This window comes from Helianthus annuus, chromosome 9 (assembly GCF_002127325.2).
Source record: "Helianthus annuus cultivar XRQ/B chromosome 9, HanXRQr2.0-SUNRISE, whole genome shotgun sequence".
In the NCBI taxonomy this organism is placed as follows: domain Eukaryota; kingdom Viridiplantae; phylum Streptophyta; class Magnoliopsida; order Asterales; family Asteraceae; genus Helianthus; species Helianthus annuus.
The window spans coordinates 148,600,559-148,623,141 of NC_035441.2; the positions used below are offsets into that span (position 1 = coordinate 148,600,559).

Here is a 22,583-nt window from a genome sequence, read left to right on the forward strand (position 1 = left end):
GAGTAAAAGGTTTGGTGACGAAATCTTGGTTTAGGTAGGCGTTATGCTAATTGCGCCGTTTATTACAAAAGTTTCCTTTAATTGCGCTATTTAGCATAACTCCTATTCTAAACCTCGGATTGACGTGAAACTTTAGGGACATGCTTAGAATTTAGTAAGCAAGGTTATGGTCCCTTCACGTGTCGGAAATACTCGTTTTATTTTGATAAGGGCGTTACGGTCAACTTTTAAGCAATTAACGGAAGTGCGTAAAAGACTCGGACAAACAACGAACCGGTCACAGAGGTTTATACCATCATGTAACCTGGTCCTAAGAGAGTCCTAAGGCATATCTAAATCGAACTTTAACGGGTCAGAACTGAAGTCAAAGCAAAAGTCAAACTTTTGCGACATTCGGCTCCGAACCGGGTCAATATAGCAAATGGTCGGATCAAACAAGCTTAGACAAGTTTATATACTTATTATCATGTTTTATGAACATCAAAACAGGTTACATATCACCTACATTACAGATTATGTATAAAATCACAAAATAGCTTTCTGTTGACTTTTTCTAAGCATGTTTGACTCGTTATTTGAACTAGTTAGAGTGGTGATCAGAGGGAACCCTTTTAGGGGTTTATTACCCACATAAATACCAACACATAACTATCTTTGATTCGATAAATGACTGGACCATTCGTGATTTATCGCAAAGTCAATCGTTAATTACGACGGATTGACTTTTAAGCTAAACTAAGCAAAAACTAAGCCACAAAGGGTTGAACAAACTTACAGAAGCTCTATGCACGAAATGTGAAGCTTAGAATGAAGTATTGAGCTCTAGAGATGATCAGAGATGCAAGAGAAGGTGTGAGGAACTTGGTTGTGCAATGAGGCCTTTATATAGGCAATTTAGATCATCAAGATCATCACAACAAGGTCTACCCATGCTCCTTGATCATCAACATGTGTCCTATAGTGCTAGGGATTGATTAGGGGTCGCCCATACCTCTCGGAAACCCATACATTAATGTTTTACCGCTTTAAACAGCCAACAGCCAACTTTCTGTCGCTGGGCATCGCTTACGGACCGTATGGCTTGGGCCTTGCGGTCCGTAAGCCTGTGGGGGAGACGAGCTAAATCTTTCACCCCCTTACGGTCCGTAAGGCAGGACCTTTGCAGTCCGTAAGGGTTGTTTTTAAATCTTTTGTAATGATTAACGAAATCTTCGGTAATTAATAACCTGACCTTTCGGGTTTGAAGGGGTAACTTTGCGATTTGGCCCTCGGTTAATTACAATTAAGGGCCTCATGCCTTTTACCCGTACTGTTAAGCCCCCGGTTAGTATAATTATTAACCGAAAAGCCTTAACTTTCACTGTTGACGCTTTTAACCTCTCTCGTACGAATTTGATCATAACTTTCTCGTTTCAAAACGGAACTTCGCGGAATTTATATATTACATTATAGTGAGTGTATTTTACTGTTACAAAGCCTCGGGTTCGTCAAAGGGTCACTCAGAGGTATAATTAAACATGTTGACACAGTTAACCCCTGCAGCTCGTAATCTCTCACTTTCTTCCGTGTTTCGCTTCCGTACGATCCATGATTTATTCGTTCGAAGGTACGAGCATCGTTTAGGGTTACTATACAGTATATTTACCCTATGTTGATATTTATAACCCTCGAATTTACATACTTTCAAGGTTTGTCAACATTAGTCCTTTATTTAATATTTAATGCCACGTGTAAACTAATGACACGTGTTAACACATTATTGGACACAAAATTTCGAGGTGTTACATGTAAGTTGCCCATAAAAGTGTATTGTGACAGCAATACTGCTATATCAATAGTAGCTAATCCTGTCTTTAAGGAAAGAACTAAGCACTTTGAAATTAATTTGTATTTTCTAAGGGAAAATGTATCTTCTGGGTTCATAAATACAGAAAAGTTTGATTCAGAGAATCAACTTGCAAATTTATTCATAAAAGGGTTAAGTGTTACTCAACTTGAATTTTTTTGCAAGAAACTAGGTTTGGTTAACTTATTTAAGCCATATGAATGAATGGGGGATGTTACAATGTTGTTTTGGACTATATCATTCATATGGGCTTATTGATAATTGCTGTTGGGCTTATGTTGTGTTGTATTAATGGACCAGCCTGGTTGTGTTATTAGTTGTTTAAGTTGTTATAACAGATTGTTGGAACTTGGAAAGATTGAAGGGCTATGTGTAACTTCCTAGGGACTGAGATCATCATGTGCATAACTTTTGGACTGAAGTGTAATATTTCAGGGACCTGGTATAAAAGAGAACTTTCTGGACATTTCACTCATTCAACCCTCTTTCATCTTTATGCATACTCTCTGGTTCTCTCAATAGTTTTAAGGTTTCTTATAGTTGTTGTTATTGATCTGTTCAGATCATTGTTGATTCTCTCGTCTGTATTTCAGAGAGATTGTACTCTTGGTATTGATGATCATCAGGATATTCTTGTTTGTTTGTTGTTGATCTTACAGTTTGTAAGATCTTTGGGTATTTGGGGCGTACTGATTTTGGGTTGTATAAATAAGATTTTGTCGTTGTTTTTGTCGCTACATCTTGTGCTTGTTGTGTTTGATCATCATATCATAGTTGTTAACATGTTATAGACTCACAACCAGTTATATATAATAGATCAAACTAGTTTCATCTTTAATAATAGAGTAAACTGCAATTTTACCCCCTGGGGTTTAGGCTAATTGGCACTCTGACCCCCTCTAACGAAATAATTGCAATCCCCCCCCCCAACGTTGTTTCTATGTCGCAATATTACCCCCTGCCGTCAAATAAGTTAACAGATCTGTTAACTGGAATGTGAAATGACTATATTGCCCTTTCATATTACCCCCTATGGTTTATTCTACTCTGTAATATTACCCCCTGGTGTAAAATGACTAAATTGTCCTTTCTTATTATCCCCTATGGTTTATTGTACTCAGCAATATTACCCCGGAAAGATTCATCCATTGAATTCGAGCAATGGCACACCATATGTACAATCCAAATGCAGATACAATCTGATAACATTATTCACAAAATTCACAAAAAGAAAACGACCCAATAAGAATGACATAAAGACATAAAGTTTCGACTTCCTCCGGGACATCACGGATCAGTTGTACACCTCCATCTCTCAAAGCAAACATTACTTGGCTAACCACAGCATCGATTACGCTCCCAAGTACAAAGTCGTGCTTTTCAAGCTCCAAATGACTGCCATTGAAACTCAAAAGTTAGCAATTGCTTTATGACCAATTTTATAACAATCAGAAACAAAAAACTAACCCCTCTTGAATATTCTCCATATAAACATCTTTCACAATCTTTAACATCTGTTTCTGGCATGCGACACTCGTTTCCAACAACTGATTTTGATCATCGGTTAGATTTGTTGCTTCCAAAAGAGAATTAGAAAATCTAATGCCACTTAATGGATTCTTGATCTCATAACAGATATATGCCAACTCTTTCATCCTCTCGAAACATTTATTTTCTTGTTGTCGTTGTATTTTTATAGCTTGCTGTAACTAAAATAATCAAACACAAAACAAAACCTTGATGAAACCAATCTCCTTTGCATTGCTGTGAAAGCACTGCCTGCAGCACATAAGCCCATACTTCCTGATCAGCCCATGCGAGTTACCACATACCCGGCTGCCTCAGCAAAATCCCAAGTAAAAACTCAAAATCAAATCATACAAAAACTAGTTCCCTATAGGTAACAGATGGATCCATTTATAACATCTATTTGCACACACATAACAATACAGATTGTTAGCAGCAAAATCAAACATATATCAATGTAAAAAAATTAGTTGTTTCATACCTTAATCAAACTCATAGAAATAATTCCAGAAAAACTACACAACTTATAAACTTACGCCATACCATATCAAATCGTATATATTTTGTACATCTGTATATAGCTCAGGTATACCGAGAAAAAAATTGGCAATCAAGCATACAACTTTAACAGTTTAACCTATCTCGTACTGCCACTACTGTCACACCCCGATTTCCACGTGTTTCACCGGTGGGCCCGGTGGGGGATTACCGTGACGCAGTTGGCAACAATATAGTCAAACCACACAATTATATAAATGCACAGCGGAAGCTTTAAAAGATAAATATATACTTCAACCTCTGGTGGTAATATCAAGTGTATTACAGAAGTCGAATATATCCACAGCGGATCAAAATAATAACAAAATATTGTTCATTCAGATACGGCATCGAGTTTGCGAGACTATTCGTGATGCCTAGGAAGCTATTACCAGCCCATTTCGTATAGTACCTGCACTTAATCTTTTGGGGAAAATACGTCAGTTTACACTGGTAAATACATTCAACTGACACATTTGAAAATGTTTATTAAAATTGATTTGAATGCACAAGGCACAAACTCTTTTATAACTTGGGAAAATTATTAAAAATCTTGTGAACGTAGTACATGTTCTTTTATGCGTTCAGTAGTCCGGGTCGTGCCGGGTTAAAGATTTATAGACACACCACATTGCGTAAAACCGTAGTATAAAAACCAACGGCTACGTCTTTTAATTTAATATCGACAATGTATACCGGGTGTACGCCTACACCGGGATGTCGATGGTCGTGGCCATTTCGTAAAATGATGCCAAGGATATCCGGGACAACGGTCATTAAACCCCCCAAAGGCTTTTAAGAAACAAAACTGTTTAAATGAGCCGATCATATTATTTAATTAACCACCTAAGCGATGGAAAAATATAATGCTCAATCAAGCGGTATTAACATACCGTAACCCAAGCCCGTATAGGGGAAATAAGTTAAAGTATTTACCTTTGCAAGTATTATTCCTTAATCTGATTAAATCACCGATAGCTTTTACTGGGCTCCTAATCTGGAACGAAGGTTTTAATTAACCTCTTAGAATCCTAACGGGTCTTTATATTGGCCGTAGCCTAGACCGGTTGGTTCCGGAATATAAATATGGTTTAATCGCGCGAAAAGGCGAAAACCGAGAATGGAATGTGATTCTACCCCAAACGAGTTCAAAGACTTGTTTTATATGGGTTGAAGGTTCACACTCTGGATTTTGGGGTCCAAATAATATAATTTGACCCGTATCGGCTAATTTACGAAAACTAGTTTCATAAGCCGAACCGTGCGCGCAATAGGCGAAACGGTTAACCATGAGAGTCTTACGCTTATTTCCTAAGTCAATATGCCTTAAAGAGGTTGTGGTATCAGTAGGATACCTTCCGTGATGCCCGTAACGAGTTTAAGTTAATATTATGCCCCGTAGGGGCTTTTCGGTCGTTTTAAAGACTTTTAAAGGGCTTTTCGAGTTCTACAGGAAATCTGAGTTTCCCGAATAGTTTATAAAGTCTAAAATACTTTATTTATTATTTAAAATCAGTGGCAACTGGAATCGGGTCAAAAGACCTTATAGAACTCACGTTTTGGCCGAAAAGGGCATATTCGGTATTTACCGAACCGTAGCCATAACCGCAGGTTATGAGCAAGGTAAAAATTATTAAAAATCTTTAAAATTCCAAAAATATTATTTTATGACAGTGGATAAAAGTTTTGGTGACGAAATCTTGGTTTAGATGGGCGTTATGCTAATTGCGCCGTTAATTACAAAAGTTTACTTCAATTGCGCTATTTAGCATAACTCTCATTCTAGACCTCGGATTGACGTGAAACTTTAAGGACATGCTTATAATTTAGTAAGCAAGGTTATGGTCCGTTCACGTGTTCGAAATACTCGTTTTATTTTTTAAACGGCCGTTACGGTCAACTTTTAGGCGATTAACGGAAATGCGTAAAAGACTCGGACAATTCATGAACCGATCACAGAGGTCTATACCAACATGTAACCTGGTCCTAAGAGAGTCCTAAGGCATATCTATACCTCACTAAAACGGGTCAGAACTGAAGTCAAAGCAAAAGTCAAACTTTTGCGACATTCGCCTCGAACCGGTTCAATATAGCAAATGGTCGATTCAAACGAGCGCAAACAAGTTTATATACTTATTATCATGTTTTATGAGTGTCTAAACAGGTTCCATAGTATATACATTACAGATTATGCATAATTCGCAAAAATAGCTTTCTGTTGACTTTTTAACCGTTCGTTTGACTCGACATTTGAGCTAGTTAGAGTGGTGATCAGAGGGAACCCTTTTAGAGGTTTATTACCCACATTAATACCAACTCATAACTACCTTTGATTCATCATAAGACTGAACCATCTCGGATTTATTTTAAAGTCAAACCGTATTTACGACGGTTTGGTTTCTAGTGATTTTCTAAGCATAAATTGAACTACAAAGGAACTAAGCAACTTACAGAAGTTGAGACTTGATTGTAGAACAGAGAAGAACACTTGAGAGCCTTTAGAATGATCAGAGATGTGTGTTTGTGTTGTGATGAACTTATGAACACAAGCTTGCTATTTATAGCCAAAGACATGGTCCAAGATCATCACACAACACCCTACAACTGATCATGGATGGATGGCATGTGTCCTAGAGGGTTATGGGTCGAGTAGGGGGCAACCATACTCCTGAAAAACCCATCATTTAATGTTTTGGCGCTTAAAACAGCCAACAGCCATTTTTCTGTCGCTGGGCGCTGCTTACGGACCGTATGGCTTCGGCCTTGCGGTCCGTAAGCCATAGGCGGATCTCAGCAATCATTCCCCCTCCTTACGGTCCGTAAGGCATACCCTTTACGATCCGTAAGGGGTTAAAATTAAATCTTTTTCAAATCTTTTGTAATGATTAAAAATCTTGGTAATTAATTACCTGACCTTTCGGGTTTGAAGGGGTAACTTTGCGGTATGGCCCTCGGTTAATTACAATTAAGGACCTCGCGTTATTTACCCGTATCGTTAAGCCCCTGGTTAATTTATTTATTATTCAGAAGGCTTTAATTTATATTATTGACGCTTTTAACCCTTCTCACACGAATTCGATCGTAACTTTCTCGTTTTAAAACGGAACTTCGCGGAATTTATACAGTATGATCTAGTGAGCGTATAATACTGTTACAAAGCCTTGGGAACGTTAAAGGGACACTCAGAGGTATAATTAAACATGTTGACACAGTTAACCCCTGTGGTTTGTAATTTCTCACTTTCTTCCGCGTTTCACTTCCGTACGATCTATGATTTACTCGTTTGAAGGTACAAGCATTATTTAGGGTTACTATACAGTATATTTACCCTTGATTGACATTTATAACCCTCGAATTTATATACTTTCAAGGTTTGTCAATATTAGTCCTTTATTTAATATCAATGCCACGTGTAATCAATTGACACGTGTTAACACATTATTGGACACAAAAATTCGAGGTGTTACATCCTCACCCCCTTAAAATAAATCTCGACCCGAGATTTACTCAAATAAATAGGGGTATTTTTCTTTCATTGTGTCTTCGACTTCCCACGTATATTCGGGACCTCTACGAGCATCCCATTTGACTTTTACAATCGGTACGTGCTTTCTGCGAAGCTTTTTCACCTGTCGATCTTCAATCGACAAAGGTTTTTCTACAAACTTTAAGCTCTCATCTATATGCACATCCGTGTGTGGAATCACCAATGATTCATCGGCGAAGCACTTTTTGAGATTGCAGATGTGGAACACATTGTGAATTCCATTGAGCTCTTCAGGCAAGTTCAGCTTATAGGCGACTGACCCGACACGTTCAATGACCTCAAAAGGTCCTATGTATCTCGGACTCAGTTTGCCTTTCTTGCCGAAACGCATCACCCCCTTCCAGGGTGATACTTTAAGCAACCCCTTTTCACCCACTTCGAAGTGAAAATCCTTACGCTTTGGATCAGCGTAGCTCTTCTGCCTATCGCGGGCAGCCTTAAGACGTTCCCGGATCTGGACAATCTTGTCCGTCGTCTGGAAAACTATCTCTGGTCCTGATAATTGGACCTCTCCTACTTCCGCCCAACAAACAGGCGATCTACATTTCCTACCGTATAATGCCTCGAAAGGCGCAGCCTTTATGCTGGTATGGTAGCTATTATTGTAGGAGAATTCGATTAGGGGTAGATTCTTATCCCAGTTACCACCTAAATCGATCGCACATGCACGAAGCATGTCTTCTAATGTCTGGATAGTACGCTCACTTTGACCGTCCGTCTGTGGATGGTAAGCCGTACTAAAGTTTAAACGCGTGCCCAAAGATTGCTGGAAGCTCTTCCAGAAATGAGACGTGTATCTAGTATCCCTATCGGAGATAATAGACACAGGTATGCCGTGTAAGGCTACAATCTTATCAACATAAAGTTGGGCTAACATATCGGAGCTATACGTCTCCTTGATGGGTAGAAAATGAGCTGATTTAGTCAACCTATCAACTGTGACCCATATTGTATCGTTTCCTTTCCTGGTTTTGGGTAACTTGGTTATGAAGTCCATAGTTACGCATTCCCACTTCCACTCGGGAAGTTCAGGCTGTTGTAGCAAGCCAGACGGCTTTTGGTGCTCGGCTTTGACTTGAGCACAAGTCAAGCACCTTGCTACATGGGCGGCCACAGACTTTTTCAAGCCTATCCACCAATAGTTCGCCTTTAAATCTTGATACATCTTGTCTGCACCAGGATGGACAGAATATTTGGAACTATGGGCTTCCTGGAGGATAACATCTCGTAGCCCTCCATAAATCGGAACCCATATTCGTCCGTTTAATCTAAGGATTCCATCCTTGCTAAGAGTCAACTGCTCCTCAGTCACTCCTAACTTTTCATTAGGATAATTAGCTTCCAACACAGCCTCTCGCTGTGCAGCTAATATCTTTTCAATTAAATTGTTTTTGACCTTAATGCTCTTGGCATTGATTCTAATAGGTTTTACCCTTTCTTTCCTGCTTAAGGCATCAGCGACTACATTCGCCTTGCCAGGATGGTACCTGATCTCACAATCATAGTCATTCAAGGTCTCCATCCAACGGCGCTGCCTCATGTTCAACTCTTTCTGATTGAACAGGTGCTGGAGGCTTTTGTGATCAGAATAAATCACAAATTTAATACCATAAAGGTAATGCCTCCACAATTTCAGTGCAAATACAACGGCACCCAACTCCAAATCATGGGTGGTGTAATTCTTTTCGTGCACCTTTAATTGTCGTGAAGCGTAGGCAATAACCTTGCCCTTCTGCATAAGCACACACCCCATGCCTGTGTGTGATGCATCGCAGTAAACTACGAATTCTTCTGTACCCTCAGGTAAGGTCAACACAGGTGCGTTGCTCAGCTTTTGCTTCAGGATTTCGAAGGATTCTTGCTGCTTTGGGCCCCAATTGAACTTTTCTTTCTTCTTGGTTAGGGAAGTCAAGGGTGCAGCAATCCTCGAAAAATTTTCAATAAACCTCCTGTAGTATCCTGCTAACCCCAGGAAACTACGAATTTCGGTAGGCGTCTTTGGCTCTTGCCAGTTCATGACCGCCTCTACTTTAGCGGGATCCACTTGGATACCACGCTCACTCACAACGTGACCTAAAAACTGAACCTCTCGTAGCCAGAATTCACATTTCGAGAATTTGGCGTAGAGTTTCTCACGCTGTAGTAATTCGAGAATGCAACGGAGGTGCTTCTCGTGGTCAGCTTGGCTTTTGGAATATATAAGAATATCGTCGATGAAGACGATGACAAATTTGTCCAAATACGGCTTGCAGACACGATTCATGAGGTCCATGAACGCAGCCGGTGCATTTGTGAGCCCAAAAGACATCACTAGGAACTCGTAATGACCATAGCGAGTCCTAAATGCTGTCTTATGTACATCTTCATCTCTGACCCTTAGCTGATGATAGCCCGACCTTAAGTCGATCTTTGAGAAGTAGCTCGCTCCTTGCAGCTGATCGAACAGATCGTCGATCCTTGGCAAAGGATATCTATTCTTTATGGTAACTTTGTTCAGCTCACGGTAATCGATGCACAAACGCATCGGTCCGTCCTTCTTCTTTACAAATAGGACAGGTGCTCCCCAGGGAGACGAACTAGGTCTGATAAAACCTTTTGCCAATAGTTCATCCAACTGGGTCCTTAACTCCTTCAGTTCAGTAGGAGCTAGCCTGTAAGGTGCTCTTGCTATAGGAGCTGCTCCTGGTATGATATCTATTCTGAATTTCACTTGTCTATCTGGTGGTAAACCAGGTAGTTCTTCGGGAAAAACCTCGGGATATTCAGAAATGACAGGAAGATCCTCGATCTTCGGCTTAGGTTCTTCAATTATCAGCTGAGCCATGTAAATTACACAGCCTCTGTTCAAACATCTAGAAGCTTTGAGCATAGATACGTCTTCAGGCAATCCGTACTGCGTATCTCCTCGAATGGTAAGTGATTCACCACTCGGAGTCTTCAATACTATATGCCTTTTGCCGCAAATGATTTGGGCCTGATTACGGGATAACCAGTCCATGCCTAGGACTATGTCGAAGCCCGCTAGTTTGAAAGGAAGTAGAGATAAAGGAAAAGAATGGTTCTTAATGGACATTTCACATCCCTCTAGCACAGTGGAGACGGTTTCTATCGTGCCGTCTGCTAACTCTACCTCGTATTTTACATCTAGGGTTTTGATCGGCATGTTTAATAGTTTACAAAACTTTTGGTCTACAAAGGATTTATCGGCGCCTGAATCGAAAAGTACTCTTGCAAATATATTATTTACGAGAAAAGTACCTGTAAGCACATTGTCGTTCAGCACAGCCTCCTTCGCATCCATGCGGAAGACTCTAGCATTAGTCTTCTTTGTCTCCTCCGCCTTCCTGGCGTTCTTAGGGCAGTTACTCTTGATATGCCCCTTTTCGTTGCAACCATAGCAGGTTGCATCCTTGATCTTCTTGCATTCCACAGTCTTATGATCCTTGGACTTGCACAGTCCACAGGAAGGAGTCTTTGGTTGTGACTGTGAATTCGATGCAAACCTGCACTTCCCAGAGTGGGGTTTCTTGCAGATGTTGCAGTTGGGCCTTTCACCAGCTTGCCCATCTTTCTTCGCCTCCGACCCTCTTTTGCCTTCACCGTTTCCACGGTGCTTCTTCCCTGACCTTCGTGAGGTATCATCCTCACGTTTCCTCTTCTCAGCCTCCTTGCTCCTTAGTGTCCTCAGACGGACAACGTCTAAGGTGAGAGACAAGGAGAGGTCAGTAACTGACCTGAAGGTCGTCGGCCGAGAGGCCTTTACGCTAGCCTTTATCGCAGGCTCCAAGCCCCCAATGAAACGGGCGATTCTTCTAGACTCTGGTGTCACAAGGTACGGAACCAGGCGAGACATCGTATTGAAGCTCGTCAAATAAGCCTGGCAGTCCAGGTTCGTCATTACCAGTGACACAAAGTCAGCCTCGATCTTCTCAACCTCATGCTGAGGGCAGTAGTTTTCCTTAATGAGAGCAATAAATTCCTCCCATGTCATCTTGTATAAAGCAGTCTTACCTGATGCCTGCACCAACGCTCTCCACCATGCCAGGGCCTCGCCCTTAAATGATTGGGACACAAACTTCACCACATCCTTCTCTGCGCACCCACTGATGTCCACAATAGTGTCCATCTCATCTAGCCAGGTGATACAATCAACAGCACCTTTCTCCCCTGTAAATTCCCGGGGCTTACAAGATACAAAATACTTGTAGGTGCAACCCTTGGCACCGGATGCATCGGTGTATTCTCGTTCACGACGAATACTATTTTCAGCTGACGAGTGATTGTCGTCATCTTTCTTGGGTTGAGAGGGTGGTTTGGAGTGTGTCTTTGGTTTGGAGGGTGGTTTTGATACAGATTTGCTATGGGACTCAGTGTATTGACGATCAAGAGCTGCCTGAACAGCATTGTCAATCGGAGCCTTTAGCTGTGCGCCTGTCAGATGCACTGGCGCATTGTCGTAGTCATCTTCATTTGTATGGCTGTTCTCTCCATTGGGATCCGCCATTGTAACTTGAATCTGTTACAGAAGATAACAAAATTTTATTCAGGAGTTCATTATATAATTGTCTTTTACGACAATTTGTCAACCATGGTAACAGAGACCATATTTGGTTAACTTATTACTTCATTAAATATTAGGATTTGAATATATCCTATTTCAGCTATATCAATAATATTGGCGGCATAAAGCCTAATCACGAGGATGTTTTATAATATTAGCCGAGATTCCAGAGAATCAAAGGCATAGAGGTTTGAACCGTAGTTCTCTTACCCCTTTCTGGCAGGGAGTCATAGACCACCACTGTCTTTTGTCTTTATAAGACAATTATTACGGCCCATAGGCACTACACCTCTAATGGATGTTTTAATAAGATAGGCCCGTAGGCACTACATCTCAAATGGATGTTTTAAACAAGGTTAGCCCGTAGGCACTACATCACTAATGGATGTTTTATAAATGATCATCTTTATTGATGATTTTTGCCCAAGATTTATAAATCATTTAGTTGGGTCCTTAAAATCCTCTAAAGGATTATTGCATAAGAATGACTTGTGTGATTTTAACGAATCACATCCGCCATGATCGTCAACATGCTTGCAGAGGTTAACAGAGAATCTGAATCTTTTAATTAAGTCTTACCATCTTGGCCGGATCTTACCAGACACCAAGCTAGGTTTCACTCTTAAGATTCTTTATTTAGGCATATCAATTTAAAAGGAATGGTTTTGATTTATTTCATACATATTAAAACAAAGCTCATAACATACATTCCATAATCTCAAATACAATTACATATTGCCCTAAACGGGTCTTTTAAATAGTACATACCTCCATAGAGGTTTTAAAATGAGTGACAAGTCCACGCAGGGACTAATATAAGATAAGTGTCCATGTAAGGACTAAAAGATAAGTCCACGTAGGGACTGAAATACGATAAGTGTCCACGCAGGGACTTATTTCAAAATAGAAATTTCATTAGTACAACCATTAAGGGTTAGTGGTCACGTTTCTTCTTTTTGCCCTTTAGTAGGTTCGCCAAGCCTTTGAGAAATCCTTGGTGGCTCTTTTTCTCTTCTTCGAACTCTCTCTCCACACGATCTAGTCGATGGAGTATCTCTTCCTGTTCAGGAGGAGAGAATCGTGGTTGTGGCGCTTGTTGCGGAACTGGAGGTCTGGGAGGTATTGGATACCCATGAGCTGAGTAGTCCGGTGCTCCCATGTTCCCATGAGCTCCGTCAGGGTAGCGCGCATTATATCTAGTCGACACCACATATGGGTCGCGCTCATAATTGTAGTTGTAATGTGCTTGTGACGGTTCGAACGGGTTGTAAGCCGTTGGACCCGTGTAAGCAGGTATGGGTTGGTCATACCCAAATGGTGGCGAATTTGGTGCAGCTGGTGCGGAGTTCGCCTCCTGTATAGGACTTGAAGGTCCTTCTTCTTGTAGTGGCGGATAGTGGCTACTACTAGAGTGTCGAGGGGTGCTGAAGTGGATACCCCCTCCTCCTCGTGTGGACATACGAGCATTTGTCCTCCTACGCCTTGGCGGATCAGGTATTACTGGTTGCGCCGGTGGCGGAGGTGGTGGCGTAACTGCCACAAAGCGTGAATCCTCAGAGGGATCCTGTGGATGTCGCAGTTGTGGTAATGTCTGTTGAGGTGGTGTGTAGTACCACTCATGTCGGTCAAACAACGCTTGGAAACTATCAGGTCCCTGATAGGGTGTGCCATGGAAGGATGACCCATCAGAGACTTCTATCGGATGCGTGGGCGTACCACGAGCAGGTTCAGTTGGATCAGTATCTTCGTCCATATGATCCTCGGAGAAGTGATCTTGTGGCCCTAGTGGAACAAAACCCAAAGGTTCCTGTATGTAGTCAGATGGATTAAACTGACCTATGAAGTATGGAGTAGGGTCGTCATAATTCCGGTGCGATACCGAACGTTGTAGAGGTATGAAGGAAGGTTGTGGGTTGTTGGGATCATTTTCTGAGTTTGGCCCAAAGGAGTGCCGGTAGGATGGCGTCGAGCTGTGTGAGGTGGAATGCCTCGCAGGTTCGTAAAGGTCTCTTCGTCGTTGTGGTTCTTCGCTCCTTGTCATTGAAGGAGGTCTTGTACCTGACGGTCCAGCTTCGTGATCGTGATGTGTCATGATATCTCCTCTGCCTCTTCTTCCCCTTCCTCTTCCTCGGAATATAACATGTGGCATTTTCCTGCTCCAAAACTTATTAAAAAAATCGAAATGAAAATAAAGACAAAAGGAGTATTAATCCGAATCTGTCCTAAGTTCTTGTCTAGACTCAAGTATGTGCAATTGTGTCATTGAGATTAAACACATTAGGATAGTGTTTAATTCACTCAATGTTGGCTCTGATACCAACCTGTCACACCCCGATTTCCACGTGTTTCACCGGTGGGCCCGGTGGGGGATTACCGTGACGCAGTTGGCAACAATATAGTCAAACCACACAATTATATAAATGCACAGCGGAAGCTTTAAAAGATAAATATATACTTCAACCTCTGGTGGTAATATCAAGTGTATTACAGAAGTCGAATATATCCACAGCGGATCAAAATAATAACAAAATATTGTTCATTCAGATACGGCATCGAGTTTGCGAGACTATTCGTGATGCCTAGGAAGCTATTACCAGCCCATTTCGTATAGTACCTGCACTTAATCTTTTGGGGAAAATACGTCAGTTTACACTGGTAAATACATTCAACTGACACATTTGAAAATGTTTATTAAAATTGATTTGAATGCACAAGGCACAAACTCTTTTATAACTTGGGAAAATTATTAAAAATCTTGTGAACGTATTACATGTTCTTTTATGCGTTCAGTAGTCCGGGTCGTGCCGGGTTAAAGATTTATAGACACACCACATTGCGTAAAACCGTAGTATAAAAACCAACGGCTACGTCTTTTAATTTAATGTCGACAATGTATACCGGGTGTACGCCTACACCGGGATGTCGATGGTCGTGGCCATTTCGTAAAATGATGCCAAGGATATCCGGGACAACGGTCATTAAACCCCCCAAAGGCTTTTAAGAAACAAAACTGTTTAAATGAGCCGATCATATTATTTAATTAACCACCTAAGCGATGGAAAAATATAATGCTCAATCAAGCGGTATTAACATACCGTAACCCAAGCCCGTATAGGGGAAATAAGTTAAAGTATTTACCTTTGCAAGTATTATTCTTTAATCTGATTAAATCACCGATAGCTTTTACTGGGCTCCTAATCTGGAACGAAGGTTTTAATTAACCTCTTAGAATCCTAACGGGTCTTTATATTGGCCGTAGCCTAGACCGGTTGGTTCCGGAATATAAATATGGTTTAATCGCGCGAAAAGGCGAAAACCGAGAATGGAATGTGATTCTACCCCAAACGAGTTCAAAGACTTGTTTTATATGGGTTGAAGGTTCACACTCTGGATTTTGGGGTCCAAATAATATAATTTGACCCGTATCGGCTAATTTACGAAAACTAGTTTCATAAGCCGAACCGTGCGCGCAATAGGCGAAACGGTTAACCATGAGAGTCTAACGCTTATATCCTAAGTCAATATGCCTTAAAGAGGTTGTGGTATCAGTAGGATACCTTCCGTGATGCCCGTAACGAGTTTAAGTTAATATTATGCCCCGTAGGGGCTTTTCGGTCGTTTTAAAGACTTTTAAAGGGCTTTTCGAGTTCTACAGGAAATCTGAGTTTCCCGAACAGTTTATAAAGTCTAAAATACTTTATTTATTACTTAAAATCAGTGGCAACTGGAATCGGGTCAAAAGACCTTGTAGAACTCACGTTTTGGCCGAAAAGGGCATATTCGGTATTTACCGAACCGTAGCCATAACCGCAGGTTATGAGCAAGGTAAAAATTATTAAAAATCTTTAAAATTCCAAAAATATTATTTTATGACAGTGGATAAAAGTTTTGGTGACGAAATCTTGGTTTAGATGGGCGTTATGCTAATTGCGCCGTTAATTACAAAAGTTTACTTCAATTGCGCTATTTAGCATAACTCTCATTCTAGACCTCGGATTGACGTGAAACTTTAAGGACATGCTTATAATTTAGTAAGCAAGGTTATGGTCCGTTCACGTGTCCGAAATACTCGTTTTATTTTTTAAACGGCCGTTACGGTCAACTTTTAGGCGATTAACGGAAATGCGTAAAAGACTCGGACAATTCATGAACCGATCACAGAGGTCTATACCAACATGTAACCTGGTCCTAAGAGAGTCCTAAGGCATATCTATACCTCACTAAAACGGGTCAGAACTGAAGTCAAAGCAAAAGTCAAACTTTTGCGACATTCGGCTCCGAACCGGTTCAATATAGCAAATGGTCGATTCAAACGAGCACAAACAAGTTTATATACTTATTATCATGTTTTATGAGTGTCTAAACAGGTTCCATAGTATATACATTACAGATTATGCATAATTCGCAAAAATAGCTTTCTGTTGACTTTTTAACCGTTCGTTTGACTCGACATTTGAGCTAGTTAGAGTGGTGATCAGAGGGAACCCTTTTAGAGGTTTATTACCCACATTAATACCAACTCATAACTACCTTTGATTCGTCATAAGACTGAACCATCTCGGATTTATTTTAAAGTCAAACCGTATTTACGACTGTAAGACCCAAACACGTTTTAACCACAAAGACGTAGCGGAAATACGAGCCTTAAAATTTCTTTCTTTATAAACGTCTTGACATACTTGAAATTCCATTTTAAAATAACTCTTTTACAAAAAAATACATTCTTCATTCTCATTTATAAAAAAAACATAACTTATGTTTACTAAGTTACATAATCACACTTCCCGTACAATCTATCTTATGAATAGATCTTCGACCACTTACACCTCGTGATGATGATCCGTGATTCCGTACAACCTGCATTCACCACATACATTCACATCATTAGTATTTGGTGACATTATATATAATCAAAGATTCACAATTATAGGATCACATCGCGTTCTATCCTCATATATATTCCATTCGGTTATCTTTCTGAATTCAAGCATTTCATCTCGGTGTTTAACCTTCAATGAATCAACAATAATGTACCTGCATTTCATTTCATTCTCAAAGGCAACCCGGTTAGCATCGTTAATACTCATATATATTTACACCATACATACATACAAGTCTCACTCATTCAAATACATATGGTTCAATAACACGCATACATATTATCTAAACCAACTCATTTGAGTATAATAAATTCTACTTCATACACCTACCCCTCTATCCAAACTCTCACATAAAACTTACATTCTCACATATTCATACTAACAATTCTTAGTCACAAACTACTATACATATAACTCTCTTACATACCAACCTACGCGTATACTCATTTCAATTCGTGTTTACTAATGGGTTTCATCTACTAACATACGATTCATCTATTCATACATTCCTACATATTTATTTCGTTCCCACACATACTTGCATACACGCCTCATTCTTACCCGTACATCATAAACACTCTTCAATGAGTTTCGGGTACATTTCGGGAGCTTAAAAATGATTTCTATAATCATCCATACCTCACAAAACTATATGGTAAAGTTGGGTACATTATGGAAGTTTAACGGGGCTTGGGAATGGGTCTACGGGGTCCCGAATCGAAGAAAAACGAAGAAACGGGGTTGCTGGCGTCGGCTGGCGCGTAAACAACAATTTAGGGCGTCAGCCAACTGCTGCCCAGCGTCGGGGACGCTGCCCCTGCAGCACCGACGTCGAATTTCATTCTTTTTGACGTTTCGACCCCCGTTCGCGCATCCCGAACTTCCCAAAACATAAAATTCCATTATTACAAGCCCCCAAATCATTCTAACACTTAACCCCAAGTTCCCACAACCAAATCCTATACTTTTATCTTACTTTCTTCATTTTGACCCGTTTGATGTTACCGAATTGTTTCCGACAAAGTTAACTACTTTTTACCCGCTACAACAATACTTACCTTAATACTAACATTACTTAACATTCTTACATGGTTCCCGTACCACAACATCCAAAATCCACATCCGACACATTACTTTCCACATTTTGACCCGTTTGAACTTAACAAGAGTTTTCATTCATAACTAATTCACATATTACCCAATACGACCTTACTTACTTTTGTTCTATCATTTCTTACCCATCACTCTTGCAATCAAAACTCATTATATATAAATAAATTTAGTTCGGGAATCACTTACCTTAAGCGTTCGTGTTCATGCTTACTTCCTCGCCTCCGCTTGACCCGTTAACCTTCCGTTCTTGAGTCCATGCTAATGTGATTCCTATCATTTCATGTCATCACAATCACATTATGGTTAGCACACATGATCATTCATACTAACATTCATTTTTTTTTTCATTCATACATTACTTAACTTTTTATTAACCAAATACCACATACATAAGGCATAGACTAAAAGTCACCTTGTTCCACATTCACGCAACTCAATTACATCATACACAACACATAGATCATCTAATACATAACACATGACTTCTCTACTATTACAATTGTGTCCGAAAGGCTAACCATGCTATTCATTCATTGTTGACTTTCAGAAAGTCAATTGTCCTACTTACACACTTTCAAATTATGAACATGTATCCATCTTAATATGGTAGGCCATAGTATTAACATTATATGTATTACATACTCGTATTTTATGACATATACAACTACATGATCACTTATATACACACACACACATACACATATACATACATAATCCATTCCATTCACACTAGCATTCTCATATTTTTACAACTAACACCTTAACCCATACTAAGCTAACCCAACATCATTTCAACATAATATCCACATGAACTATATCTAAATCACATTTCTCATGTTAGTTTACTATCAATTTCATTATTCTCACGTTCTATACATGTTTACCCATTACTTGCATATAATTTCACATATTATTTTCATTTAGACATTTCATCAAACACTTGGTGCACGTACTACTTTCTAAGCATAATGTACAAGTATTTCAAGCTTTTCTTTCTACTTATCACTTTCATTCATCAACACAAGTAAATATCAAACAAAGTCAATGCCATACTCAACCTATATAACGATTACACATCACATACTACATAATACATCTAATTTGCGTAACAATTGGACATGGGTGATCCACCCATGTCGCCATCTTCATCATCACCAAATGGGTTTATGTCAAAAACATCAAATTACTTGAAATTGTTCATAACTAAAGTTTTATTTGGTGATTCTAACACACCTTCATACTAAATTTCATACAAATTCAAGAATTTATCATACACCAACTACTTGCAAAATCATCAAATCGATTTCTATGACTTACCACATGCTTGTTTAGGATAGATGATGCTAAATATTAATCCATGCACATAATCATCAAGCTAGATGCCTTCAATTTGTTGAATTTCTTCAAAACTAGAATGGGTTTTCTTTCTCCCCTTGAAATGTCGAACATCAGACATTGTTTTGATGTTCCTCTCATTCTCCACTAACTAGTTATAACATTTTTTTACAATATACACATTTGGTCCCTCAAGATTGCTTGCTTATTTTTACTTGGTCATAACTTATTTATTTAGTTAACAATAACCCTAACCAAGTTAGCTAGTGACTTATTTATTTCATGCCATATCCCAAGAAGCCTTACTAGCTAATTAAGCCCTTGGGTTTTGGGGTGTTACAAGTCTACCCCCCTTAAAGGAGGTTTCGTCCCCGAAACCTTTCTCATTTTTAGCAAACTATAACTACCTTTACCTACCGATTGCTCAGTCTCTCATTTCATCCACTATGCATACCATGGCACGAATTCACTCATGTCTTATACAAAGGAGCTTTATTCATGAACAAACATAGTCATATGTTTTGTCTCTACCTCTTGTATTCAGCAAAATGCTTTCATACATTTTAATCATGATAAACTGATTACTTCTACTTGTACTTGTAAATCATTCTTAATATGTTATCCTTCTAATTACTTTCATAGTCACATAAAAGTTAGAATATGGTCATGTCTTTATCATAAATGTTAAGTTATAGTATCGCTATCGCAACAAGGCTACTATTTCATACTCACTTAATCGTACTTAACTCGAGTGTTGAGCATCATTCTATGTTTGCTATCGTTACTTTTACTATGCACGCCCTCAGGTTAAACCTTGCACCATTTCATTCATGTTACTTTATTATTTGCTCTCTCTTCATGCACTACTTATTCTATTTAATTATGTTGCAAAAGTTCATCATATGAGTATTCAACCAATACTCCAAAATTTTCACTCAAGGTCCTAATGGCAAAAATTTTAAGATTAAATTTCTTCTTATATTGACCGGTAAAAGTCAAACATTCCATACTATGCCATACTTATCCTACCATTCGTTAGTTCATAGGTCGTATTCAATCTACCAATTCATACTTAACAATCATGAGTTAAATATTTTACTAACCCTGATTTCATTGCATAAATCAACGATTCGTGACATGGATCGGCCCGCTCCTTCCTGAGTCAATTTCATAATTGGATTGATCTTATCCATCCATGTGATGAGCCTCCGCTCGCGAGCATCCTTTCACCAACTCTACTAGTTTCACCACTTCAAGCATTCTACTATTCTCATTTACAAAATTATCGATTAGACCTTCTTATTCGAATATTCATTTCGCTTCGGTTTTTATTCACCTATATTTCTTTCACAAATTTCTCACTTACAAGCTATACTCATTGCACATTTTGTTTCTTACGTATTATTCTTACAATTCGTTAATTATTGTCAACTTCTACAGTTTGACTTTTCAAAGTCAACCGCCACTTATTACTTATTGTTTATAAATGTTGGAGTACGCATTGCACTTACTTTCAGTTCGAACATACTTACAAAATGTCATTTCATAATTTTAGCATTTATTACAAAAACTTTCCTTTCCCATCAATACTTAAGCCATTCGCCCGGCTCTTAGCCCGCCATTCGCCCGGCTCTTAGCCCGCCATTCGCCTCAATTCTCATGATTAGATTATTACCATGCTAACATGTAACTTTCTTAAATACGTATTTCTATCATACTTCCCATGCTATTTCATTACACTCGCATTGTGATTATTAATTCAATTTCGGTTGACTTTTCAAAAAGTCAAACATTCTTATCTACATTTTATTAATTAGCTACAACTTATCCCACACGTGTTCATATATACACTTACATATACATTCTATTAGTCAAGCATTATGCTTAACCCTACAAGGCTACCGACACCACTTACTTACAAGGTTTATACTTACCTTGGTTAGGGAAAGAAACACAACCCCTTATTCACTCTCACGTGTTTGGTTCATATTTACTTACGGATTCAAGTCCTTTCCATTCTTACTTTTCGTTCCTATATGTTTGATCCGTACATCAACTACGGATTCAAACTTTTTCATTCTTACTTTTCACTTTTATAAGTTTGACCCGTACTCACCCACGAATTCAATATTTTTTTTATTCATACTTTTCATGCTTACAAGTTTGATCCGTACATCAACTACGGATTCAAACTTTTTAATTCTTACTTTCCACTTTTAAAAAGTTTGATAACTTTTTATTTATACTTTTCCTTCTTATATGTTTGATCCGTACTCACCTACGGATTCAAACCTTTCATTCTTATGGAATTCCTTCACTTTCTTGAGAGTCTTACAACTCCTTTCATCCACGCGTCAACCTACTTCCCAATTATACCGGACATACATGTGATGATTATCATGGACTCACGAATGTCATATGCTTCTTGCGTACTGGCCAGGTGCGCAATCCACATACTAGTTTCGTGCCTTCATGTAATCATCACCTTATGCCCGGAGAAGTGGGTTTCAATTTGTGCAACATCTTTAAAACCTTACCAGGACAATATCATTGTCTTTCGTTTAACATTTACCCTCCATGAGGAGATTTCTCGACACCGGTGCCCATATATTTTAATATTGTGTACCTGGGTGTAGTAGTCTAATCACGTGCTTTAGATCGCATCCTTAGATCGTCCTTCTTATTCATCCAAGCTTGCTATACATACACCACACAATTAGTCTTTTCATATAACCATACATACACATGCTTCTATTCAGTTTTACCTTTGGGTCATGATCGAGTCTCGGATTGTACGGGTTCCAAGTCACAAGAGCACATAGGTTTGAGTTCAAGTACTCATCCTTATGTACTTTGTTTCGCTCAAACCAAGGCTCTGATACCAACTTGTAAGACCCAAACACGTTTTAACCATAAAGACGTAGCGGAAATACGAGCCTTAAAATTTCTTTCTTTATAAACGTCTTGACATACTTGAAATTCCATTTTAAAATAACTCTTTTACAAAAAAATACATTATTCGTTCTCATTTATAAAAGAAACATAACTTATGTTTACTAAGTTACATAATCACACTTCCCGTACAATCTATCTTATGACTAGATCTTCGACCACTTACACCTCGTGATGATGATCCGTGATTCCGTACAACCTGCATTCACCACATACATTCACATCATTAGTATTTGGTGACATTATATATAATCGAAGATTCATAATTATAGGATCACGTCGCGT

At 39.1% G+C, this 22,583-nt stretch overlaps 1 protein-coding gene across 1 annotated transcript; it reads right to left on the reverse strand.

The window, feature by feature from the left end:
• Positions 1 to 3,054: 3,054 nt before the first annotated feature.
• On the reverse strand, positions 3,055 to 3,526 carry LOC110876543 (phytochrome B-like). Its single transcript, XM_022124713.2, has 2 exons — positions 3,314 to 3,526; positions 3,055 to 3,241 (listed from the first exon to the last, which is right to left on the reverse strand). Exons 1-2 carry the CDS (start codon positions 3,499 to 3,501, stop codon positions 3,055 to 3,057), a joined length of 375 nt encoding a protein of 124 aa, XP_021980405.1. The 5' UTR covers positions 3,502 to 3,526.
• Between the last annotated feature and the right edge of the window lie 19,057 nt (positions 3,527 to 22,583).